Source organism: Hyperolius riggenbachi, chromosome 5 (genome assembly GCF_040937935.1).
Source record: "Hyperolius riggenbachi isolate aHypRig1 chromosome 5, aHypRig1.pri, whole genome shotgun sequence".
In the NCBI taxonomy this organism is placed as follows: domain Eukaryota; kingdom Metazoa; phylum Chordata; class Amphibia; order Anura; family Hyperoliidae; genus Hyperolius; species Hyperolius riggenbachi.
Genome location: NC_090650.1, coordinates 263,220,752 through 263,247,632, shown reverse-complemented (window position 1 = coordinate 263,247,632; position 26,881 = coordinate 263,220,752). Strand labels below are relative to the sequence as shown.

The 26,881-nt window shown below is 44.2% G+C and overlaps 1 protein-coding gene across 1 annotated transcript in view; it reads left to right on the top strand.

The window, feature by feature from the left end:
* The window catches only part of LOC137518698 (adenosine 3'-phospho 5'-phosphosulfate transporter 2-like), an 87,122-nt gene that overhangs the window by 31,157 nt on the left and 29,084 nt on the right, over window positions 1-26,881 (top strand). The window contains exons 2-5 of the mRNA XM_068236872.1: window positions 7,860-8,115; window positions 16,929-17,050; window positions 19,601-19,755; window positions 22,656-22,763. Of these exons, the coding sequence (XP_068092973.1) occupies window positions 7,860-8,115; window positions 16,929-17,050; window positions 19,601-19,755; window positions 22,656-22,763 (641 nt within the window). The remainder of the gene's footprint in view (window positions 1-7,859; window positions 8,116-16,928; window positions 17,051-19,600; window positions 19,756-22,655; window positions 22,764-26,881) is intronic.

The following is a 26,881-nucleotide window of genomic DNA, read 5'->3' as shown; positions in this document are numbered from 1 at the left end:
CTGGATGAGTAAATCTGTGAATGCATTTGTTTGAACATTTGCATGTGAGTGTGCGAAGGGTTAATTGATTTTTGCTGTTTCTAGCCACAACCCCTTCAGCACCTCCCTTTCCCTAAAAATTTATTTAATGTCCTAACTAGAGGCGATGTGCCTGGATATTTGTATGTTTATTCTTATCATTGACCCCTGTGGCTAGGGTCTAATTCGGTGCACTCCCCCCTTCCCCTGTATGTTTGTCAGCATGCAGACAGCTTATGCTGGTGTATGCGCATAGTGCACATGGACACATAAAATTAGCTCCCTTGTGCGATTGGTAAGATGCACTGTCTTTCCCAGGAGAGGAAGTTAGGATGTGTGCTCCTAATCCATTGATAGGTTTGATGCAATGAATGTGTTTGCATGTCTGCACTATGCATGTTACAGGGCCAGAGTTAGGACACCTATGTTTACCTGGGTACTTCTGCGCAGTATAGGTGACTAAGCATAAGAATGCATTCTTCTGTGAACTAAAACCCTGGCTTTTAATTTAGCAGTAGGGATAACAGTTGTGCCTGGATGAGTAAATCTGTGAATGCATTTGTTTGAACATTTGCATGTGAGTGTGCGAAGGGTTAATTGATTTTTGCTGTTTCTAGCCACAACCCCTTCAGCACCTCCCTTTCCCTAAAAATTTATTTAATGTCCTAACTAGAGGCGATGTGCCTGGATATTTGTATGTTTATTCTTATCATTGACCCCTGTGGCTAGGGTCTAATTCGGTGCACTCCCCCCTTCCCCTGTATGTTTGTCAGCATGCAGACAGCTTATGCTGGTGTATGCGCATAGTGCACATGGACACATAAAATTAGCTCCCTTGTGCGATTGGTAAGATGCACTGTCTTTCCCAGGAGAGGAAGTTAGGATGTGTGCTCCTAATCCATTGATAGGTTTGATGCAATGAATGTGTTTGCATGTCTGCACTATGCATGTTACAGGGCCAGAGTTAGGACACCTATGTTTACCTGGGTACTTCTGCGCAGTATAGGTGACTAAGCATAAGAATGCATTCTTCTGTGAACTAAAACCCTGGCTTTTAATTTAGCAGTAGGGATAACAGTTGTGCCTGGATGAGTAAATCTGTGAATGCATTTGTTTGAACATTTGCATGTGAGTGTGCGAAGGGTTAATTGATTTTTGCTGTTTCTAGCCACAACCCCTTCAGCACCTCCCTTTCCCTAAAAATTTATTTAATGTCCTAACTAGAGGCGATGTGCCTGGATATTTGTATGTTTATTCTTATCATTGACCCCTGTGGCTAGGGTCTAATTCGGTGCACTCCCCCCTTCCCCTGTATGTTTGTCAGCATGCAGACAGCTTATGCTGGTGTATGCGCATAGTGCACATGGACACATAAAATTAGCTCCCTTGTGCGATTGGTAAGATGCACTGTCTTTCCCAGGAGAGGAAGTTAGGATGTGTGCTCCTAATCCATTGATAGGTTTGATGCAATGAATGTGTTTGCATGTCTGCACTATGCATGTTACAGGGCCAGAGTTAGGACACCTATGTTTACCTGGGTACTTCTGCGCAGTATAGGTGACTAAGCATAAGAATGCATTCTTCTGTGAACTAAAACCCTGGCTTTTAATTTAGCAGTAGGGATAACAGTTGTGCCTGGATGAGTAAATCTGTGAATGCATTTGTTTGAACATTTGCATGTGAGTGTGCGAAGGGTTAATTGATTTTTGCTGTTTCTAGCCACAACCCCTTCAGCACCTCCCTTTCCCTAAAAATTTATTTAATGTCCTAACTAGAGGCGATGTGCCTGGATATTTGTATGTTTATTCTTATCATTGACCCCTGTGGCTAGGGTCTAATTCGGTGCACTCCCCCCTTCCCCTGTATGTTTGTCAGCATGCAGACAGCTTATGCTGGTGTATGCGCATAGTGCACATGGACACATAAAATTAGCTCCCTTGTGCGATTGGTAAGATGCACTGTCTTTCCCAGGAGAGGAAGTTAGGATGTGTGCTCCTAATCCATTGATAGGTTTGATGCAATGAATGTGTTTGCATGTCTGCACTATGCATGTTACAGGGCCAGAGTTAGGACACCTATGTTTACCTGGGTACTTCTGCGCAGTATAGGTGACTAAGCATAAGAATGCATTCTTCTGTGAACTAAAACCCTGGCTTTTAATTTAGCAGTAGGGATAACAGTTGTGCCTGGATGAGTAAATCTGTGAATGCATTTGTTTGAACATTTGCATGTGAGTGTGCGAAGGGTTAATTGATTTTTGCTGTTTCTAGCCACAACCCCTTCAGCACCTCCCTTTCCCTAAAAATTTATTTAATGTCCTAACTAGAGGCGATGTGCCTGGATATTTGTATGTTTATTCTTATCATTGACCCCTGTGGCTAGGGTCTAATTCGGTGCACTCCCCCCTTCCCCTGTATGTTTGTCAGCATGCAGACAGCTTATGCTGGTGTATGCGCATAGTGCACATGGACACATAAAATTAGCTCCCTTGTGCGATTGGTAAGATGCACTGTCTTTCCCAGGAGAGGAAGTTAGGATGTGTGCTCCTAATCCATTGATAGGTTTGATGCAATGAATGTGTTTGCATGTCTGCACTATGCATGTTACAGGGCCAGAGTTAGGACACCTATGTTTACCTGGGTACTTCTGCGCAGTATAGGTGACTAAGCATAAGAATGCATTCTTCTGTGAACTAAAACCCTGGCTTTTAATTTAGCAGTAGGGATAACAGTTGTGCCTGGATGAGTAAATCTGTGAATGCATTTGTTTGAACATTTGCATGTGAGTGTGCGAAGGGTTAATTGATTTTTGCTGTTTCTAGCCACAACCCCTTCAGCACCTCCCTTTCCCTAAAAATTTATTTAATGTCCTAACTAGAGGCGATGTGCCTGGATATTTGTATGTTTATTGTACAAAAGGTCCACCCAGAATCAACAAAGTGCAGTAGGTATATCATTAACATCCAGTGACAGCCGTTTAAGGCATGTACGTTACATATCCTCTGTATAGATGCTACCTAATGCAAGTGGATAGGTTTTTAATTAACCAGTTAAGGACCCTCCATAGTTAAAACTATGCCGCACTTGTGGCTGCCTAAGCCTGATGCTGCATTGTTTTAACACTGCCCGATCCTGTGCACCGGTCACAATAGTGCATCCCCGCTGGCACAGATCTCTGCCATCTAAAGACGACTGAGTTCAGTACCTCGGTTAGGAGCCAATCACAGTGATCAGGAAGTGAAAAAAGAAAGAAAAAAAAAAGGCTTTGGTCCTTAACCATTTGAGTACCAGCAGTCTCTGACCCCTTAAGGACCAGAGACCACTGTGACGTCGGGGCTAACCGACGTCACGCCGCACGCACCCATCACTCTGCTGTTCACACCACTCACCCATTGCTGCAGGCCACTTGCTCTGCCGTGGCTATGACAGCAGAGCTCCATGAGCTGGTCAGAAGCCGATTTCGTTGGCTTCTAACCCTGTGATCACTGTGGGCCAATGTGATTGGCTCGCGCATAGTCCGCAGCAACAGAAGAGCAAGAACTTGACAAATTACAGCGGAATTCAATACTGGTGCATCACCAAGCATATCCCAACGTACAACAAAACTGACCTTGCAAAGGATGGGCTCTAGAAGCAGGAGACCATCAAGAGTGCTTTTGGTATCATAGGAAAACACGCCTGTTGATCGGCCTTTGCCACCATGTTCGATCGTTCTCAAATTGTTTTGAGGATCATCGATCAGAGTTTAGCCTTCTTCCATGGCCAGCTCAGTCCCCTGACCTTAATCCTATTGAGCATTTGTGGTACAAAGTTGAAAGATCACTTCAAAGCTTTGAAACGCCACCATCCAATCTGACCCAACTTAGAGCTGCCATTCTATCAACATGGGCCAACATTTTTCAGCAGGGGATCGGCATCTTGTTGAGTCCATGCCAAGAAGAATATCGTCTGTGATTAGAGCTAAAGGGTAGACAAACTTGTTATTAGATGGTCTATTATTTTTTAGTCACTCAGTGTATTGTTTAAGTCTAATTTCCCTTTCAGCTATCATCACATCATAGTAAGTTCAAACAATTCTTATGATGGCTGTCAAGTTTAGATTAAAATCTGTTTATTAAAGCCCAGTACCAGGATGGAAACTGGTTTTAATTTTAGGGCAGTGTATAAAGGGATGGCAAAGTTTTTTTGGGGGTCATGCTTTATTGTCCCCCATTGGAGGAATGTTGTTGTCATTATGCCCAGTCTCTGGGATCTCCATGGAACTTTATGGCTTTGATATGAAAACTGTTAGTCCTATGGACAGGAAATCTGAGACATCAGTAAGAATTAGAAATCACTTATAACTCTTCCCCTCTGCAAAATAAAAGATGATGATACGAGAGGTTTCCTTATCATGTCAACCTCCTGAGCGGTCTGGACGAGCTCAGCTCGTCCATCACCGCCGGAGGCTGCCGCTCAGGCCCTGCTGGGTCGATTTTTATCAAATAAAGTGCAGCACACGCAGCCGGCACTTTGCCAGCCGCGTGTGCTGCCTGATCACCGCCGCTCTGCGGCGATTCGCCGCGAGCAGCGGCGAAAGAGGGCCCCCCTAGCCGCCTGAGCCCTGCGCAGCCGGAACAAAAAGTTCCGGCCAGCGCTAAGGGCTGGATCGGAGGCGGCTGACGTCAGGACGTCGGCTGACGTCGATGACGTCACTCCGCTCGTCGCTATGGCGACGATATAAGCAAAACAAGGAAGGCCGCTCATTGCGGCCTTCCTTGTTTATTCTGGGCGCCGGAGGCGATCGGAAGATCGCCTCCGGAGCGCCCTCTAGTGGGCTTTCATGCAGCCAACTTTCAGTTGGCTGCATGAAATAGTTTTTTTTTTATTTAAAAAAAACCCTCCCGCAGCCACCCTGGCGATTTAATCAGAACGCCAGGGTGGTTAAACCTGGAAAAGGTCTTGAAGTCAAATGGATAGAATTATATTATAATACATATTATTATTATTATTATTATTATTATACTTGTTCCTGTTCAGTGATGCAGAATATGTTAGCAGATGAGGATTAGCACTTCAGCCAGGCAAGAAGCATTTTCAAAAGGAAATGAGCCAGTTGAACTGCAGTTTGATCAGTTGTGTATAGGTTGCGTACAGGATAAAGGTAAATTCCACTTTCAGTCTAAAATTTGCATAAATATAGAATCAGAACTGCACAAGTCATTGCATTTTATTGAAAAATATTTTTTTATTTTGATCTGCAGTCAGCCAAGAACTTTTAGAAGGTTAATATAAAATCCACCAGTCATCTATTGCTTTAGCATATCTGATCAGAATCCTTTTGATTCTAAGTAGTTTATAGATTTAAAGTCTCATGGGGAACGTTGCAAAATCTGTGTGAGTGATGGAAGATCGATGGACCGTGGTGTTGTTCTACATCGAGCAGTAAGGCGCTAACAGTCCAATTCAAGCGTGGAAGATTTCTGCTGTCATCTATTGAGACTAAGCATGCTGTTTAGGGAAGGAATTGATCAATCTACAATTGAATTCCTATTTACTAGGGTAAAGCCTGGTACAACCATCCAATTCTACTTGGCCAGTTGTACCACTTCCATGTAGTATGAGGATTTACCTACACAATCTGTTCATAGTATTCAGTTTGTTGGCCCTCATATTACATGAAGTTGGTAAAATTGGTCAGTGATTGGCCAATCAAACTGGATGGGTGTATGCACCTTTAAATGTGGACCTGAACTCAGAACTTTCTCTCTGCTCTAAAAGATCCGCAGCGGCATAAGAACCCTTTAAAGAAAAACTTTTCTTTGTTACAACTGATACAAATACTGCAATAAATCTGCAGTGTTTCTACTTCCTGCTTTCATGGAAGCAGACATATTGTTAACATCCTGTGCTTTCAAATTACCTTATCTGCCGTGGCAGTCAGCTGACACGGGAGAAATCAGATTAGAACTTGTGATTAGACATAGATGAGGGGGGGATTATACAGGCTAAATTCTCTAAATACGTACAGAGTGCATGTTTCTGTTTTCCTTCTGTCTTAATACAATACAATACAATAATACAATACAATAACATTTGTAAAGCGCTTTTCTCCCATAGGACTCAAAGCGCATAGTTGTGTCTCAGATTAATACAGGGTTGCAGGCTGGGTTGTGTTACAGAGGAGATAGTCAGATGTTCATGAATGCCAGACTAAAGAGGTAGGTTTTCAGTTTAGACTTAAATGCTTCCAGGGATGGAGCTGTCCTGATTGGGTGTGGCAGGGAGTTCCAAAGTGTTGGGGCAGCATGACAAAAGGCTCTGTCTCCAAAGGTTTTGAGGTGGACTCTGGGGGCGACCATGGTGTTGCGTCCTTTTGATCTAAGATTGTGGGGGGTGTGATGCAGTTGCAACAAGTCTTTTAGGTATCCAGGGCCCAGATTGTGCAAGGATTTGAATGTCAGTAAGCCAATCTTAAACAGAATTCTCCATTTTATCGGTAGCCAGTGGAGTGAGCTCAGGGTTGGTGTTCTGTGGCAATGGCGGGGTTGGCTCGTTAACAGCCTTGCGGCGGCATTCTGTAATAATTGCAGGCGGCGTAAGTCTTTCTTATGCAGGCCTGTGTAGAGGGCGTTGCAGTAGTCTAGCCTTGATGTGACGAAGGCATGGACTAGGGTTGGAAGATCCTCTGAAGGAATTAGGTGTTTAATCTTTGCAATATTCCTTAGATGAAAGAAGGAATGTTTCACAACAGCTGAGATTTGATTCCTAAAGCTTAATTTCCTATCAATCAGTACTCCCAGGCTGCGCACACAGTTTTTCAGGTCTGAGCTCCCTATCCTTAGCGGTGTTGGTTGAGACTGGGGCTGCTTTGCTGTTGAGCCCTGGCCCTCGATAACAAGTACCTCAGTTTTGTCAGCATTAAGTTTTAGCCAATTCATATTCATCCACTCCTGAAACTCAGCTAAGCATGAGTTTATTTGTGGAGTAGGGTCTGTGATGCCAGGTTTGAATGACAAATATAGCTGGGTGTCATCAGCATAGCAATGATATGTCAGGCCATGTTTTTGTATGATTTCTCCAAGTGGCAGCATGTATATGGTGAAAAGTAAAGGGGATAATATTGCGCCCTGAGGTACACCGTATTTTAGTGGTACAGGGTTGGAGAGGAAGGGCCCTAAGGCTACCCTTTGTGTTCTGCCAGCCAGGAAGGAGTTGAACCACTGGAGAACAATGCCATCTATGCCACAGTACTCTTGTAGCCTGTTGAGCAAGATTCCATGATCGACTGTGTCAAAAGCCGCTGAGAGGTCGAGCAAAATCGGGATGGAACATTGACCCTTGTCTCTTGCAATGTGCAGATCATTGCAAATCTGGGTGAGGGCTGTTTCACAGCTGTGATATTTCCTGAAGCCAGATTGAAGAGGGTCAAGGATGTTGTTTCTGGAGAGTCTTGTGCAAGAGTTCAGGTTCACTTTAAGATGGAGTATGCTAGACCTTGGTGATCGGTCACTGAGGTTCCTGACTCCTGAAACAGATAAAACAGGAGCGACTATGCCTATATAATGACAAAACCTGTTGATTTGTTTGTGAAAGCCATGCATTCCAAGCATAGCGCATAGGTTTTTGACCATTACCCCAAGTCTGTTGTAATGCATACTTTGTCTGGAGAATCCCTTTAAATCTATGTACAACTGGTCTTTGTGCATATGTGTATCCATTGATTTGCAGATCACAGTGCATATAATGTACTTTAACCTCTGCAGAAACTTTCTTTTTTTTTATCAACCTTTGCAGAATCTTTTTTTTTTTTTTTTTCTTGTGTATTTTCATATTCATTTTTTTTTAATCTTTTTATTTCAGTTATGAAGAAGCAGACAAACTGCCGGAAGACCTTGAAGACTTCCAACCGAAGATCATGGATCTGAAATTTAATAATTCAAGGAAATACATCTCCATCAGTGTCCCATCAAAAACAGATACAATGTCACCTCACATCAAGTCTGTTGATGACATCCGGGTGCTTGGCATTAATCTCAGCCAGTACCAGAAACCTGTGCAATTTTTCATTTGCATTACTGGAGTTTTTATTTTTTATTTAATATATGGGTATTTACAGGTAATCTTCATACAACACGCATTTTGTTCCTGTACTGACTTGTCTTTATGCTGTCTCTGAAAACAATCCTATCACTAGAATGAGAATATGCAGATATGGCGTTTTCCTTTCTAACTTTCCTGAGTTTTCTTAATTTCAATATTTTCCAGCTCCTGAAAAAAATTGTCTAGAATGCAGTTATGTACTTATAGTCAGACGTTATAGGAAGACCTCAAGGTACTTTGCGGCTTTGATTTTGAAATATGTGTGTTAAACTGCAGTTTTGGGAGGCATTCAAGCAAAAAGTTGTTGGTAGATTAGGCACCGGACACTGAAGCCAAAATGGATAATGAAAAATAAATATTCGGGATACTCACTGAGATGCAAATAATTCCAAGTTGATGCACAATTATGCTAAGTTTTAAGTAGATTTATGTAGCTTGAAAATGGACCATTTGAAGCCAAGGTGGGATTTGATTGGTCTATTTTCAAACTGCATATATTTGCATAATTCTGCATTACCTTTGAATTCTCTGCATCTAATTGATTATCCCTTGTGAATATCAGGCATAGGTATGTAAGGGAGAGAATGGTTTTCTGAGAGGTTACGTTTAGTGGTCAGGAGAACTGTAGGTGACAGGAAAGGTATTGCCAATAAAGTAATCCTGAAGCAACTAAAAATACTAGGGTTAGATACTCGCCTATGTAGAAGGAAGGCTCTGGATTCCATAGAACCTACCAGGTCCTCTCTCCATGTCCTTGGTCTACCGTTGTCCCTAGTTGAAATGACACGCCATCAGGGCTCCCCAGAAGGCTTTGGAAGCACTTGCGTCCCTAAGGGCTTCCTGATGGCTGGCACATCCATACTGCGCATGTGCGAGCACGGACTCTTGCATGTGTACTATACAGATCCTCTCATCTTCAGAAGTACTTGGGGATGTGAGTACTTCCGAGCTTGCACCAGGACTCCTGAAGCTGTATTCTACTTACAGGTGAAATAACTTCAATGGGGAGACAGCTGTGGAACAAGAGCAAGGAGAGTGGACTGGGAAGGCTCTATGGGATCTAGGTGAGTATCTAACTTTTTGTTTGTTTGTTTGTTTGTTTTTTTGGTTTTTTTGTAATTCACTTCAGGGTTTGCTTTTAGGCATGAGGTTGAAGTTTGGTGTTAAGAAAGGAATTTACATTAGTATAGTAATTTAGGCATGAGGAGAGGTTAAGATTATTCATTAGGTGGTGGGATCAGCTACTTTTAGCTAAAGTACAAGGGATATATGCCACTCTGAACTTAAACAGCATCATGTAACAGAGATGGGAAACTATCATCATTTGTGTAGCCAAAACCCAGTCCTGTGCTGCATAATTTTGGCCCTAATATCTTGTACTTACAGTGGAGGAAATAATTATTTGACCCCTCACTGATTTTGTAAGTTTGTCCAATGACAAAGAAATGAAGTCTCAGAACAGTATCATTTCAATGGTAGGTTTATTTTAACAGTGGCAGATAGCACATCAAAAGGAAAATCGAAAAAATAACCTTAAATAAAAGATAGCAACTGATTTGCATTTCATTGAGTGAAATAAGTTTTTGAACCCTCTAACAATAAAAGACTTAATACTTAGTGGAAAAACCCTTGTTTGCAAGCACAGAGGTCAAACGTTTCTTGTAATTGATGACCAAGTTTGCACACATTTTAGGAGGAATGTTGGTCCACTCCTCTTTGCAGATCATCTCTAAATCCCTAAGGTTTCGAAGCTGTCTCTGTGCAACTCTGAGCTTGAGCTCCCTCCATAGGTTTTCTATTGGATTAAGGTCCGGAGACTGACTAGGCCACTCCATGACCTTAATGTGCTTCTTCTTGAGCCACTCCTTTGTTGCCTTTGCTTTATGTTTTGGGTCATTGTCGTGCTGGAACACCCATCCACGACCCATTTTCAGTTTCCTGGCAGAGGGAAGGAGGTTGTCGTTCAGGATTTCACGTTACATGGCTCCGTCCATTTTCCCGTTAATGCGATTAAGTTGTCCTGTGCCCTTAGCAGGAAAACACCCCCAAAGCAAAATGTTTCCACCCCCATGCTTGACGGTGGGGATGGTGTTTTGGGGGTCATAGGCAGCATTTTTCTTCCTTCAAACACAGCGAGTTGAGTTAATGTCAAAGAGCTCTATTTTGGTCTCATCAGACCACATCACCTTCTCCCAGTCACTCACAGAATCATTCAGGTGTTCATTGGCAAACTTCAGACGGGCCTGCACATGTGCCTTCTTGAGCAGGGGGACCTTGCGAGCCCTGCAGGATTTTAATCCATTGCGGTGTAATGTGTTTCCAATGGTTTTCTTGGTGACTGTGGTACCTGCTAATTTGAGGTCATTCACTAACTCCTCCCGTGTAGTTCTAGGATGTTTTTTCACCTTTCTCAGAACCATTGACACCCCACGAGGTGAGATCTTGCGTGGAGCCCCAGAGCGAGGTCGATTGATGGTCATTTTGTGCTCCTTCCATTTTCGAACAATCGCACCAACAGTTGTCACCTTCTCTCCCAGCTTCTTGCTAATGGTTTTGTAGCCCATTCCAGCCTTGTGCAGGTCTACAATTTTGTCTCTGACATCCTTGGACAGCTCTTTGGTATTTCCCATGTTGGAGAGTTTGGAGTCTGCTTGATTGATTGATTCTGTGGACAGGTGTCTTTTATACAGGTGACTAGTTAAGACAGGTGTCCTTAATGAGGGTGACTAATTGAGTAGAAATGTCTAACCACTCTGTGGGAGCCAGAACTCTTAATGGTTGGTAGGGGTTCAAAAACTTATTTCACTCAATGAAATGCAAATCAGTTGCTATCTTTTATTTAAAGGGAACCTAAACTGAGAAGGATATGGATTTTTCCTTTTAAAATAATACCAGTTGCCTGAATCGCCTGTTGATCCGGTGTCTCTAATACTTTTAGCCACAGCCCCTGAACAAGCATGCAGATCAGGTGCTCTGACTGAAGTCAGACTTGATTAGCTGCATGCTTGTTTCAGGGTGTGATTCAGCCACTATTGCAGCCACAGAGATCAGCTGGACTGCCAGGCAACTGGTATTGTTTAACAGGAAACATCCATATCACTCTGTTAAGGTTCCCTTTAAGGTTATTTTTTCGATTTTCCTTTTGATGTGCTATCTGCCACTGTTAAAATAAACCTACCATTGAAATAATACTGTTCTGAGACTTTTCATTTCTTTGTCATTGGACAAACTTACAAAATCAGTGAGGGGTCAAATAATTATTTCCTCCACTGTAATTGACCTGTTTACATGATTTAGCTGTGTCTTTTTTCATATGTTTAACTGTAGGTCAGATCATTTTGAAAAGCCCTGTTGTGTGTTGAGTACAGGTCAGATTCTTGTGAGTAGGAAATCCCAGTGAGTCTTTGTATGGCAAATCTAAATGTCAGTGAATGTTCCTGAATAAGGCACTGTCGGTATAAGGAGAAATCGCCTTCATGCATCTCCCACAATTCTCTATTGCATATGGGGTGCTATATCAAACAGCTTGTGTAGTTCATACAAAATGATTGATCTGGTATAGTGTTAGTTGAGATTTGTGTAATTTCAGTATTTTATTTAAAGAGAATCTGTATTGTTAAAATCGCACAAAGGTAAACATACCAGTGCGTTAGGGGACATCTCCTATTACCCTCTGACACAATTACGCAGCTTCTCGCCGCATTAAAAGTGGTTAAAAACAGTTTTAAAAAGTTTGTTTATAAACAAACAAAATGGCCACCAAAACAGGAAGTAGGTTGATGTACAGCATGTCCACACATAGAAAATACATTCATACACAAGCAGGCTGTATACACCCTTCCTTTTGAATCTCAAGAGATCATTTGTGTGTTTCTTTCCCCCTGCAGCTATCTTCCACTGAAGTGTCAGGCTGTTTCTTCCTGCAGAGTGCAGACAGCTCTGCCTGTATGTAATTCCTCAGTATGTGAAAGCCCAGCCAGCTCAGAGGAGGATTTATCCAGCTTGTAAAAGATAAGAGAGAAGATGCTCTAATCTAAATAACCCACAGGCAGTGTGCAGAGAGGGGCCAGGAGGGGGGAGATGCATCACAGAACCACAACACTGAAGAACTTGGCAGCCTTCCAGACACAGGCTGACAAGTCTGACAAGAGAGAGATAAGTTGATTTATTACAGAGATGGTGATAGTAGAACGTGCTGCAGTAAGCCAGAACACATTAGAATAGCTTTTGGAAGTTGTAGGATGATAAAAAACAGGATGCAATTTTTGTTACGGAGTCTCTTTAATAACATTCTGGATAAACTGGTGAGTTATATTTTGCTGCTTAGTCTGACATATCCAGATTTCTAAGATAAAACCTGGTACTGATATTACATGGTTTAACCCACAATCCAAATACCATCTATTTGATCAGACATGGCTTGTACATCATGTGCTTTCTAATGCAAAGGGGAGGGAGAGGAGCAGGAAACCTGCTGCAGGCAAATACAGTACATTCTCCGGTGGCTGAAAAAGTTCAGTACTGTCAATCATCATTTTTCTTACAAAAGTATAAACAGGTTACCTAATCATGTCCCTAAGTTCCTCCAGCAGAGCACGTTTTGTGGATATTCACATTGCTAAGGCTTTAGTGAAACAACGTGTGAATGTTGAAGGTTGACTGCAAAATAGGCACTGTTGGTAGAATGTGAGGACAGGTTTGGGAAACGGATAACACGTCTGCAGACATAGGACTGGTGTCTGATCAGGCCATAAAATGACTTAATCCTAAAGCAAGTCTGTATTGCTATTTTGACACAGCCATTCTGCCCTGAGCCATATACTGTATATCATAGGTCTACTTTAAAAGAGAGCTTTGCCTAATCAGTCTGAATGAGATTGCATGTGTTAAGAGCCTAGAAATCAAAAGGTAGAAGTAAAACCTTCCCTGTAATTTTTGACATTCCTGCCTCTTAATATTTAGTTGGAGGCTCCAGGAGAGTCATTTGTGGTTTTTTGATTTCAGTTTTTTTATTATTGTTTAGCATTATTTTTTTTTAAATATCCACAGGATACAGGTGAGGCCACTACAGAATATATTGCACTTCAGAGGCTAAGCAGTAAAGAGCAGTGTTTGATGCCAGAATTATGTGACATGCCCACCTAAGGTGGCAGCTACTTTCAATAGGAGCACTGTGAGCAATAATAAGATGGATTTTTAGATGTAACCGTTATTGTCTTGTCTCGCTCAAACTAAAGGATCAAACCCATTGTTTCTTGGGGGAGTGCATCAGCTGGAAAAAGAGGGAGGACGCCCCCCGGTACAATGTTCAATCAAAAAGAGCTGGCATATCAAATGAATCTTTATTGGTTCCATATAAAACATATAGCCAACATTTCAGAGCCACGTAGGGGCCCTTTGTCAAGGTACAATTTGCTCGAGGGCAAGAATCTGTCTGCCGCTGTAATCAAGCTCCTGTAGGGTTAATGGGAGAAGACGCCTCTAGACACTCGCGCACAGCATTGTGTATTCAGCGGGGGGCAACAGCACTGCCCACTAACCCTACAGGAGCTTGATTACAGCTGCAGGCAGATTTTTGCCCTCGCGCAAATTGTGCCTTGATAAAGGCGCCATATGTGGCTCTGAAACGTTGGCTATATGTTTTATATGAAACAAATAAAGATTCACCTTGGATGTGCCAGCTCTTTGATTGAATGGATCTTTAGATATGTGAATAACGTCATACAAGCCAAAAGCAAAGATGGGCATGCATGGAAAAGAAAGTGGTGTGGGTATGCTGTCCAAACAAGTGGCTGCTCTTGTTGGGAAAATGCTTACAGACTAGGAGATTCTCAGATCTTTTGGAGGGGATGATAATTAATGTATTACGATGATGATAATTGTGGAGCAGTTTGGAGGTGTTGTAGTGCGCATTGTCTAAAATGAACTTCATGGAGTATAAAATATATATTTTTTTTTTTTAGGACAAATGAAGTGAGAAGAGTATGGAGGCTCCCATAATTATTTCCTTTTAAACAATACCAGTTGCCTGGCAGCTTTGCTGATCTATTTGGCTGTAGTAGTGTCTGAATAATACCCAAAAAACAAGCATGCAGCTAATGTTGTCAGATCTGACAATAATGTCAAACACCTGATCTGATGCATGCTTGTTCATGGGCTATGGCTAAAAGTATTAGAGGCAAAGGATCAGCAGGATAGCCAGGCAACTGGTATTGCTTAACCACTTCGCTTCCAGACCTTTTTTCCCACTTATGGACCAGAGCAGTTTTGACAGTTTAGCTATGTCCTTATTTAATCAGAAATAACTTTATCCCTACTTATGATACAGAAATGAAATATGTATTGTTTTTTTCAAGACAAACTAGGCTTTCATTGTATGCCATTTTTTTCCCTCAAACAATTTTGTTTTCTATGAATTTTAATGGGAAAACGAGGAAAAAAATAGAAAAAACACATTTCTCAGTTTTACCAATTCCAGTTTAAAAATAAAAAGTGCTACTGTAGGTAAAAAACTCACATTTTGTTTGGCTATTCTTACTGCTTATCACAAAACTTACCGTATTTTTCAGAATATAAGACGCTCTGGACTATAAGAAACACCTAGATTTAGAGGGCAAAAACCAGGAAAAAAAACGAAACCTGGGTGCGCTCATAGTCCAGGAGCATCTTGTGGAGATTCTTCTCCCACACAAAGCTGTCTATCTATGCTACATAGCCCAGCTACACAAACGCCTGCTGTCCCAACAGCTAAAATGCACTATACTACCCACCACCAGCTATACTAACCCATTATGCCTCCACTAGCCACACTTAACAACCAGCTACAACACTTTCATGTGCACTTTTCTATGACAAGATCTTGTATGGTATAGCTTGGTTTTTGTTCTTAAATCCACTATATTTATTCTTAGGGTATTCAGTTTGTTGTGGCAGCATTACTCTTATCAAGCTTTCTCACACATTAGTCATCAACTTTCACTCCTCTTATGTGTCCTTTTCCCACACATGTCCTTTCAAACTTCACTACAGAGCAACTGTCATATGGTCATGTGACACAGGGAAACTTTATTATGGTGCTCAAATGTCAGCCCTAACTGCATGTGTAAAGCTGCTGACCGTGACTGAATGCAATTACAATTACAGAGGAAATTACCAATATAAACAAAAACAGTAGATCCCCATAGAAGGATAATTCTCTACCATACAGGGGAGAATGCACTGCTCAGCGTCTCAGCCAGACTGTCACCTCCTCTCCACCTTATTCAGCAGCCGCTGAACCAAGAACACAGCCCCGAGTGATTCTTGTCCTGTTGCCGCTGCCTCCTCCTCCTCCTGAAATGCAGCCGGGAGGGGTGTACCAGAAAGTAAAGCTAAAATGTCAGACACAGGGGAGCAGCCTATGGCTTACAGAGGGAGGAGGGGCCTGAAAGCTGTGATCGGGTGAGCCCGTTTCAGGCTTCCAATCGCAGCGGAGGTGCGCTTGCAACTTTGGCTCTGCCGGGATGAAGGAACGAAGAGAGGAGAGGATCTAGCCATGCATTAATGGACCAGCTCTATTTCACCCACCACTGGTCCAAATGCAACTAAGGAACGGCAGGGAAGGCACCTGCCCACATGGAAGGCATCCTCCCTCCCGCCCGATTGTTCATCCATCCATGGGCAAAGTCCAGGGGCAAAGGAGATCCCACCAAACTGATGGCCGGAGCAGGCTGCAGGTATGCGGGGAGAGCCTACCTTCTTCCAGGTGGGTCTGATCGGCAGCAAGTCTTTCTGCCCAAAGTCTTCTCAGATGAATGATCAGGTAGAGCGGGTGGTGTTCGGGACTCCATGTAGCTAAACATAGCCGCAAGAGCTTTTTTTCTGTAACGGCCAAGCTATGCCCCCCGGAGCAGCATAATTTAACTACAGAGAAACCGCACGGCTCTGCAGTTGCTTGTCATGGGAACACCTTGCCTTTCATTCGGACTATAAGACGCACTGACTTCCCCCCCCCCATTTGGGGGAGGAAAAGTGCGTCTTATAGTCCGAAAAATACGGTAGCTTATGTTCCAATCACAATTTATGGTGAAGATATTTGATTCTGAAATAATGCTACAGAGTGTATTTTTCACTATAATCTGAGAAAATAAAAGTATTTTTAATGGTAAAAATCAATCTCGTTAGCGCAGGAAAAATATATTCCCATTCACCAATTAGTGCTGCATCAGATAGTGCCAGAAAAATGCACAGGAGCAAGCCCAATCCTGCACAGCACTGTTTCTGCTGCAAGACATATATTTACTGACTTGTGGCTTAGATGAAGTCACAGAGGACGTAGATATACTGCAGTGGTGGATAAAGTGGTTAAAAGAAAATAAATATGGCAGCCTCCATATGCCTCTCATTTCAGTTGTCCTTTAAGCTAAAAAAACATGCATTCACTTCCAGGGTTGGGGGTCACATGATTATGCCTGCAGGAAGCTGCTGGTTTACTTGCATGCTGGGAGAGAAATCTAGTAGTAACTGCAGGTCAGGTTCTCTCCCACCATGCATCTGAGTCAGTCACTTCTTGTAGGCATACTCTTATGGTCACAGCTCAAAGAAAATGAAAGGAGGGCTTTTTAATTTAAAAACAAATACTTTTGCAATGCTGCATAATTTCTGTAGCAAGAAGTGCAGGGCGTTCATTTTGGACACTGTATATGTGGAGACTAAGCTTTGCTTAAATTAATATGAAAACATTCAGAGTATTAGGAGGGAGAATCCGTCTGCTTCAAACGAATCTGTTCATAATAATCTCCTGAATCTTGGTTGCATAGGTGATTTTAATTGCATGCTTTTCTTTTACAGGAACTGATATTTTCAGTTGAAGGTTTTAAGCCATTTGGTTGGTATTTGACATTAGTGCAATTTGGATTTTACTCAATGTTTGGATTAATAGAATTGCAGCTGACTCAAGATAAACGCAGAAGGTATGTGAAACACAAACATTTTATGTATGTACAATTTTCTTCATTGCATCTAAGGAGTGTATATGAATGCTTGAACAGAGTCCATGCACTTTCTTGCTGTTGCTGCCAGGACTGCTGCCAGTGCCAGAAGCAGGTTCCTTGGAGGACTACATTCAGTGCTGCTAGCAGGTGTCCTTGAAAGACTGCCGTCAGTGCTGCAAGCAGGTGTTCTCGGAGGACTGCTGCCAGTGCTGCAAGCAGGTGTCCTCGGAGGACTGCAGTCAGTGCCGCAAGCAGGTGTCCTTGGAGGAGTGCTGTCAGTGCCGCAAGCAGGTGCCCTCGGAGGACTGCTGTCAGTGCCGCAAGCAGGTGCCCTCGGAGGACTGCTGTCAGTGCCGCAAGCAGGTGCCCTCGGAGGACTGCTGTCAGTGCCGCAAGCAGGTGCCCTCGGAGGACTGCTGTCAGTGCCGCAAGCAGGTGCCCTCGGAGGACTGCTGTCAGTGCCGCAAGCAGGTGCCCTCGGAGGACTGCTGCCAGTGCCGCAAGCAGGTGTCCTCGGAGGACTGCTGCCAGTGCCGCAAGCAGGTGCCCTCGGAGGACTGCTGCCAGTGCCGCAAGCAGGTGTCCTCGGAGGACTGCTGCCAGTGCCGCAAGCAGGTGTCCTCGGAGGACTGCTGCCAGTGCCGCAAGCAGGTGTCCTCGGAGGACTGCTGCCAGTGCCGCAAGCAGGTGTCCTCGGAGGACTGCTGCCAGTGCCGCAAGCAGGTGTCCTCGGAGGACTGCTGCCAGTGCCGCAAGCAGGTGTCCTCGGAGGACTGCTGCCAGTGCCGCAAGCAGGTGTCCTCGGAGGACTGCTGCCAGTGCCGCAAGCAGGTGTCCTCGGAGGACTGCTGCCAGTGCCGCAAGCAGGTGTCCTCGGAGGACTGCTGCCAGTGCCGCAAGCAGGTGTCCTCGGAGGACTGCTGCCAGTGCCGCAAGCAGGTGTCCTCGGAGGACTGCTGCCAGTGCCGCAAGCAGGTGTCCTCGGAGGACTGCTGCCAGTGCCGCAAGCAGGTGTCCTCGGAGGACTGCTGCCAGTGCCGCAAGCAGGTGTCCTCGAGGACTGCTGCCAGTGCCGCAAGCAGGTGTCCTCGGAGGACTGCTGCCAGTGCCGCAAGCAGGTGTCCTCGGAGGACTGCTGCCAGTGCCGCAAGCAGGTGTCCTCGGAGGACTGCTGCCAGTGCCGCAAGCAGGTGTCCTCGGAGGACTGCTGCCAGTGCCGCAAGCAGGTGTCCTCGGAGGACTGCTGCCAGTGCCGCAAGCAGGTGTCCTCGGAGGACTGCTGCCAGTGCCGCAAGCAGGTGTCCTCGGAGGACTGCTGCCAGTGCCGCAAGCAGGTGTCCTCGGAGGACTGCTGCCAGTGCCGCAAGCAGGTGTCCTCGGAGGACTGCTGCCAGTGCCGCAAGCAGGTGTCCTCGGAGGACTGCTGCCAGTGCCGCAAGCAGGTGCCCTCGGAGGACTGCTGCCAGTGCCGCAAGCAGGTGCCCTCGGAGGACTGCTGCCAGTGCCGCAAGCAGGTGTCCTCGGAGGACTGCTGCCAGTGCCGCAAGCAGGTGTCCTCGGAGGACTGCTGCCAGTGCCGCAAGCAGGTGTCCTCGGAGGACTGCTGCCAGTGCCGCAAGCAGGTGTCCTCGGAGGACTGCTGCCAGTGCCGCAAGCAGGTGTCCTCGGAGGACTGCTGCCAGTGCCGCAAGCAGGTGTCCTCGGAGGACTGCTGCCAGTGCCGCAAGCAGGTGTCCTCGGAGGACTGCTGCCAGTGCCGCAAGCAGGTGTCCTCGGAGGACTGCTGCCAGTGCCGCAAGCAGGTGTCCTCGGAGGACTGCTGCCAGTGCCGCAAGCAGGTGTCCTCGGAGGACTGCTGCCAGTGCCGCAAGCAGGTGTCCTCGGAGGACTGCTGCCAGTGCCGCAAGCAGGTGTCCTCGGAGGACTGCTGCCAGTGCCGCAAGCAGGTGTCCTCGGAGGACTGCTGCCAGTGCCGCAAGCAGGTGTCCTCGGAGGACTGCTGCCAGTGCCGCAAGCAGGTGTCCTCGGAGGACTGCTGCCAGTGCCGCAAGCAGGTGTCCTCGGAGGACTGCTGCCAGTGCCGCAAGCAGGTGTCCTCGGAGGACTGCTGCCAGTGCCGCAAGCAGGTGTCCTCGGAGGACTGCTGCCAGTGCCGCAAGCAGGTGTCCTCGGAGGACTGCTGCCAGTGCCGCAAGCAGGTGTCCTCGGAGGACTGCTGCCAGTGCCGCAAGCAGGTGTCCTCGGAGGACTGCTGCCAGTGTCGGAAGCAGGTTCCTCGGAGGACTGCTGTCATTGCAAACCTGTGGAAACTGAAAACCAAAATACTCCTGCTGGAACTCTGAAAACAACACTGCATAGATGTTACCTTTGAAAACAACAATAAAGCACTTCTATGCAGGTTTAAGGCTATAACAGAAGAGCAGTGTGACTGCTGCCAAGGCCTAAACTAGTCCTTAGAAGTAAGAAATGCATACTGTAATATAACAATGATGCAATAAAAACTGCATTAAAATTTGTTTTATTTTTCAGAATACCTGCAAAAACCTATATGATGATAGCATTCCTTACTGTGGCTACAATGGGCCTTTCAAACACTTCTCTGGGGTATCTGAATTATCCTACTCAGGTGATTTTCAAATGCTGCAAACTAATCCCTGTAATGATTGGAGGAATATTTATCCAAGGTATGCTTGTCTTTTAAACCGAACCTGTGTCCAAATCCTGTGCTTTCTTACTTCTTCATGTCTTCAACTTTTTTTTTTTTCTTCTCTGAAATTGTAAAGTTGCTTTTTTATATGTGTATGGAGTGATACTACTTAAAGAATAGTGATAAAATGTAAGCAACACATTCTGTTCTGTGGAGTAGAGAAGAAAGAGAATGAGCAGCTCACAGTTGGAACTATAATAATGGTTGGCCAAGTTAAATCTAAGTTGGCAGATCACTTAAGAGGAGGCCATCTAGGTCAGGAGACACCTGTGCTCAAATCAGATCTGTATGCTACACAAATCACAAGCAATCGTTTTAGTATACAAATACTAGGGATGTAGAAGTACCATAAAACTCTTGTGTGAAGGCCAGTCCAGCCGTTCTATTCCTAGCTTCATTTGCAAAACTAAAATGTAAAAATGGCAGTTGTAAACGACAAATATTTCTGAGGAAGCAACAGCTATTTTCTAACACACCAAGGATTGCAACTACAGTGGATGGATCTCCTACGCCCGCGACAGATTTAAAGGGCAACTGTAACGAAAGGGCTAAGAAGGCTGCTATATTTATTTCTTTTTAAACAATACCAGTTGGCTTTATAGTGATACAGAATGCGCCCACCAGACCAACAATATAACCTCTAAATTGTTATATGCATCAAACCAAAGTCCAGAGTATTCGCTATCATTAGTCCACAGCAATGTCTTAATATCTATATGATGACAGCGCTCCTCTTCTTAAAATACAACCTGCAGGGTTAAAGAGACCTCAACATAGTGCATTATTGCTAAAATTACAAGAATGACTAACACCCCAGTGCAAAATGGTGCTTCACTCGAACTCCACTCTCGGTGCAACTATTCGCACGACCCCTTTAAAATTACAGGCTCACACAGATGTAATCCACCTCAGTTTTCAGGTGGGTCTCTCGCATAAATCAGCCACCGATTTAGCAGCATTGAATTTCCAACGGGTTTAATCCAATTTCCACTCATAGACGACAAATCACTTTAGAAAAAGAATTTTAATAGTAATTAAGCACTGGCTACGCGTTTTGTGGGACCCAGCCCACTTCCTCAGGCCAAGTAAAAAGCCAGTCTGTCTATCAAGCCACGTTTGGGGCGCCTCTGATGGTGTTAGTCATTCTTGTAATTTTAGCAGTAATGCACTATGTTGAGGTCTCTTTAACCCTGCAGGTTGTACTATAAGAAGAGGAGCGCTGTCATCATACAGATATTAATACCAGTTGACTGGCAGTCCTGCTTGTCCTTTGTGCTCTGCCTCTAATACTTTTAGCCCTAGACCCTGAACAAGCATATGCAGATCAGGTGTTTTTGACGTTCTTTTCAGATCTGACAGGATTACCCACATGCTTATTTCTAGTGTTTATTCAAGGACTACTGCAGCCAAATAGATCAGCAGGGCTGCCAGGCAACTGGTATTGTTTAAAAGGAAATAAATATGGCAGCCTCCATATTCTTCTTACTTCAGTTGTCCTTTAAAACATGCACATACAGGCAACGATAAATAAACAGCACTAATGTATCATTTTATTGATATGGACATGTATTAAGGCCATTAGACCGTCTTCAAGCATCATGATGTCTTGTGTCAACAATTGCAAGTATTAAGATGTGTAAGGTTCATGGAACTGAAGCCAACCTCTCAGTGATAGTGAGAATGGTAAACAAAAAGTCAAGTATGACTTTAAAAGATACTACCTTAACATCAAGGCCTGATCACACCATCTGTTGCTTTTTGAGTGACAGCGGGCTCGGTAGAATAATACCCTGGAGGACTTTTAATGCCAGGTTCACACTAGACCCAAAAACTGATTTTTTTTTTCTTTCTCTGGAGCAGAGACTTTATGCTTTCTATAAATTGTTCAGACACGTCCATTTTCCCAGCGTATTCACTGTCCATTGTAGTACCGGAATGCCAAGTACCACCTTGCACGACTTTTGCAGACACCACACACTGTATTTATGGCAATGGATTCATTGATGCACTATAGAAACGTATTGGACCCATTCTCACTTCAGCTTTCAACAAAATTGGACATGAAGAATTTACTGTCTGCTCTCTGCCGCCTGGTATAATAGCAGAGACCTCAACACTAATCAGTAATTATATAGGATTGATGTTGATGGTAAAATATTACAAATATAAATACACCCCAGACGTCTCCCAAAATCAGGTCTCCCTTGCTGTCTGTTGTCAAAAACACACTGTGGGACATCTCTACTCACTGTGGAAATGAAATGATTATTACGGACCCGGATAGCTGCAGATGTGTACTAGCACCTTCGACTGTAGAAGAAGGTATCATTATGGTATATGCTTAGTTATTACCCTGGAATCCAGCATGATTCATAGTGGAGTTGAGAAAGCTGAGTTAGGGCCCAGGCACATTCTCGGGTTGCTGTGCAATGAATGTGGCTGTGTGATTTACAGGTACACATTGCTCAGCGTTGCAATGCTGACATCATTCAAGCATTGCAATTTTCACACAAATGCATGCAGCAGTGCAATGTTGGAACTAGTGTGCCCATCAGACAGTACAGTTTATACATTTTCTGATGTCTCTGCTAATCATACATTGACATGAATTGCTGAAATTAGCTCAGCAACCCGTAAGTGTGCTCAGGCCCTTAGGCTTATTCTAAAATGAAAATGCACTTGAGAAAACCAAAAAAAATGTAAAATATGAAAGCTGAGCACAAAGTAACAACTATTTCATAGATTTGAAAGTGTGTATAAAAGTACTGTATTTGGAGCTTTTGTGTATGTGTTGCTTCCTGGTTCTCAGTCATTTCATTATTTCCTCTACACAATTTTATTATGTGAAAAAAAAGCTCTCCTTGTTTTTATATACAGGGAAAAGACACAATGCTGCAGATGTGGCAGCAGCGGTCTGCATGAGTTTTGGTCTCATATGGTTCACATTGGCAGATAGCACAGTTGCACCAAACTTCAATATAACAGGTAAATTATTCTTATTACTAGACTGTCAATTGCAGTTCTTTTAAAGAGACTCCGTAACAAAAATTGCATCCTGTTTTTTATCATCCTACAAGTTCCAAAAGCTATTCTAATGTGTTCTGGCTTACTGCAGCACGTTCTACTATCACCATCTCTGTAATAAATCAACTTATCTCTCTCTTGTCAGACTTGTCAGCCTGTGTATGGAAGGCTGCCAAGTTCTTCAGTGTTGTGGTTCTGTGATGCATCTCCCCCCTCCTGGCCCCTCTATGCACACTGCCTGTGTATAATGATCTCTTGAGATACAAAAGGAAGGATGTATACAGCCTGCTTGTGTATGGACGTATTTTCTATGTGTGGACATACTGTACATCAACCTACTTCCTGTTTTGGTGGCCATTTTGTTTGTTTATAAACAAACTTTTTAAAACTGTTTTTAACCACTTTTAATGCGGCGAGGAGCGGCGAAATTGTGACAGAGGGTAATAGGAGATGTCCCCTAACGCACTGGTATGTTTACTTTTGTGCGATTTTAACAATACAGATTCTCTTTAAGTGTATTTTGCTGTAGTTGTGAAGGTGATCCCCTTGCATACATGGGAAAAGAGCGCCAGGAAATTTAGGCACCTGGTGAAGCAAGTAGTAGAATATCCATCTAACTGCCGATATACTACTAACTAACCTACCACTCACACTAACCCTCCCTTTAACTACTCCTAAAGAGGAACTCCAGTGAAAATAATGTAATAAAAATTGCTTAATTTTTACAACAATTATGTATAAATGATTTAGTCAATGTTTGCTCATTGTAAAATCTTTCCTATCCCTGATTTACATTCAGACATTTATCACATGGTGACATTTTTGCTGCTGGCAGGTGATGTAACTGGAAGGAGATGCTGCTTGCTTTTTTGGCAGTTGGAAACAGCTGTTATTTCCCACAATGCAACAAGGCTCCCACAGTGTGATGTCAAGACCTCAGAACTGTGAGGCACTGACATCACACTGTGGGAGGGGTTTCACCACAATATCAGCCATACAGAGCCCCTGATGATCCATTTGAGAAAAGGAATAGATTTCTTGTGGGAAAGGGGGTATCCGCTACCGATTGGGATGAAGTTACATTTTTGGTTACGGTTTCTCTTAAAGAGAACCTAAAGTCACCCAAAAAAAATGAGGTGAACTCACCTGGGGCTTCCCTCAGCCCCCTGCAGATGATCGGTGCCCTCGCAGCCCCGCTCCGATGGCCCAGGACCCGCCGGCGAACACTTCCGGTTTGGCCGTCACCGGCCGACAGGCATGGGAACGCGAGTGATTGTTCGCGTTCCCAGCCTGTATATCACCCCCTATGCTAGGGGGCCGCAATAGCAGCATAGGGGGCGATATACAGGCTGGCAACGCGAACAATCACTCGCGTTCCCATGCCTGTCGGCCGGTGACGGCCAAACCGGAAGTGTTCGCCGGCGGGTCCTGGGCCATCAAAGCGGGGCTGCGAGGGCACCGATCGTCTGCAGGGGGCTGAGGGAAGCCCCAGGTGAGTTCATCTCATTTTTTTTGGGGTGACTTTAGGTTCACTTTAACATTAACTGCTCTTAGCTACTCCTAGAACCAATCCTATTGCTACGCCTAATACTTCCCATCTCATCTTGCACATTATCTGCTACCAACTCTGTCTTGTGCCCAAATTACACACAGCGTGCACCTATGGTGGCACTCAAATTACTTGCTTCGGAAAACGCCCCTAATCGTGTCTTATTCTCTCTCTTCACACGTGTGTGTGTGTGTGTGTGTGTGTGTGTGTGTGTGTGTGTGTGTGTGTGTGGTGTGCTGTCCTGTGTGGCTGCATTACACCTGTGAGGAATCTAAATCTCAGCAAGCAAGAGAACCATACCCACAACCTGTTATGTGTGAGGCATAAAGACTATACCATTGAGATATGTGTCACTCAAGGTGAGTACCTATGCATTTCTCAATCTGCCACCAGATCGACTACCAGATAGATCCCTCTCTGATCAAATCTCATCAGACAGGGATCTATTGCCTGCCCTCACTGCAGAGAGTCTTCCAATAGATTCCAGCATGAAATCTATTTTAAATCATCCTAACGCCTCCACCTGCCAGGCTGCCATTCCCCCTCCCCCAGACTAGTGATGAGTGTTGCATACTCACCTGTCACATGGCATCTTTTTTTAATTGGCACCGTGAGCGCCTGCACCACTTGACACCACTACACATAGTAACATCGGTACATGCTGCAGTGTCATGTGGTACTGGCGTTCACGGTACCAATTCAAAAGGAACACGAATGCTGGTGGAGGCCCAGGGTTACATTGGTCATGGCAGATGACGCATACACTTGGGGGGAGACCAGCCAGTAGTCCGGCAATCACTGGAAAATCAAATGTCGTCGCCGCCCCGCACCCATTGGAGCCCTTCCAACCGAGATTTTCCAGCATGCCAATCGATCAATTCAGACGAAAATCGATTGAAACGATCAATCAGGTGCCCATGGTGGGGACATCAATTTCTGCCAGATTTGATGATGATGATCAAATTGGCTGAATATCCATGCCTAAAATCAAGTTATGTATAAGCTTCCTCAAAGACAGAATTCACCTTTAGTTTACTACTTGAATTCGTTGCAATTGAAATGCTGGTTCTGACTCTGCCCTCAAGAGATTACCACAGCAGTATTGCCTCTGTCTCATAATCATCAAGTTGTAATTTTGAAAATTGTGCTTGCTGAGTCATTTTAGCTTCTTTATATAGATAGCGCTCCACAGTGATGATTGGTTAGAAGATAGAGAAGTCCCCTTTAGGACCACACTCACCCGCTCAGGTGGACCACTGTCAGACTGGTCATAAACGTTTTGGGCGGTCATCCGAGTTGGAATCGTTGAAGCCCTCTGTCCGTTATCCAGATGATAGCGTCCACAGTGTGATTAGATGACTCCACTGGTAGTTAGACTTCCTCAGCGTTCCTCATAGAGGATATGTGGCTTCAAGGTACCTCACAGAGGAAATAAGTAGACCATTGCGTAATTCCATAAAAAATCTGACAAGTTTATTCCTTAAAACATACTCACAAACATAGGTTTGGTACAGGCGTTTAGAGTGAATAAAGGGCTCTCCCCCGTGCCTCCCGGGTAAGGCCTATAGAGGTTGTCCGTGTTGCTCAGTTTCCGCTGTCCGTTCCCACTCCGAGGTGTTGTTCCTGGTGTTTGAGGTACCTTGAAGCCACATATCCTCTATGAGGAACGCTGAGGAAGTCTAACTACCAGTGGAGTCATCTAATCACACTGTGGACGCTATCATCTGGATAACGGACAGAGGGCTTCAACGATTCCAACTCGGATGACCGCCCAAAACGTTTATGACCAGTCTGACAGTGGTCCACCTGAGCGGGTGAGTGTGGTCCTAAAGGGGACTTCTCTATCTTCTAACCAATCATCACTGTGGAGCGCTATCTATATAAAGAGACTTTACAGAAGGGATTTGCTACACCCCACAGAAAAGCGCATACATAGAGACTATTAAGTTTGAACTTTCCAGCCTATGGCCTAATATTGGTGTAATTTGAATTGCTATAATTTGAATATTGCAGCGCTATTTGATAATTTGAGTCATTTTAGCTGCCTGATTATTTAGATTAGGTTTCTCCCAATAAAATGCAGCTACACAAGATGGTGCAGTCACACAGGACTTTTAAGAAGTGTTTGTGCAGAAATTCAGTCACAAAATGGCTTGTGTGGAGAGAGATGATATCTTGATGAGTCCAAAGTGAAGAGGAGATAATCCATTGGGAAGGGCAGCTGTTATTGACAGAACAGCTCCTAGATACTGTAAAGTGGAATTTTTGAAATACAAACCCTCATGTTCCTATTACATATTTGATACCAGGAATGTTAGGACACCATAGTTCTCCATTAGAAGGGCATAAAACATCACACTTCTTATTTTGTTGGTGTGATATCCAAACGCTGAGCTGACCATAGATATTTTTAATAAGGAAAACTGATAAGGTGCTCCAAAATTGCTGGTCAGGTTTTCTTTACTTTAGCACAATAGAAGCCTGCACTTATGTTTATCGGACCCTGGCATGGCTTTCCTTCTGTGGTTAA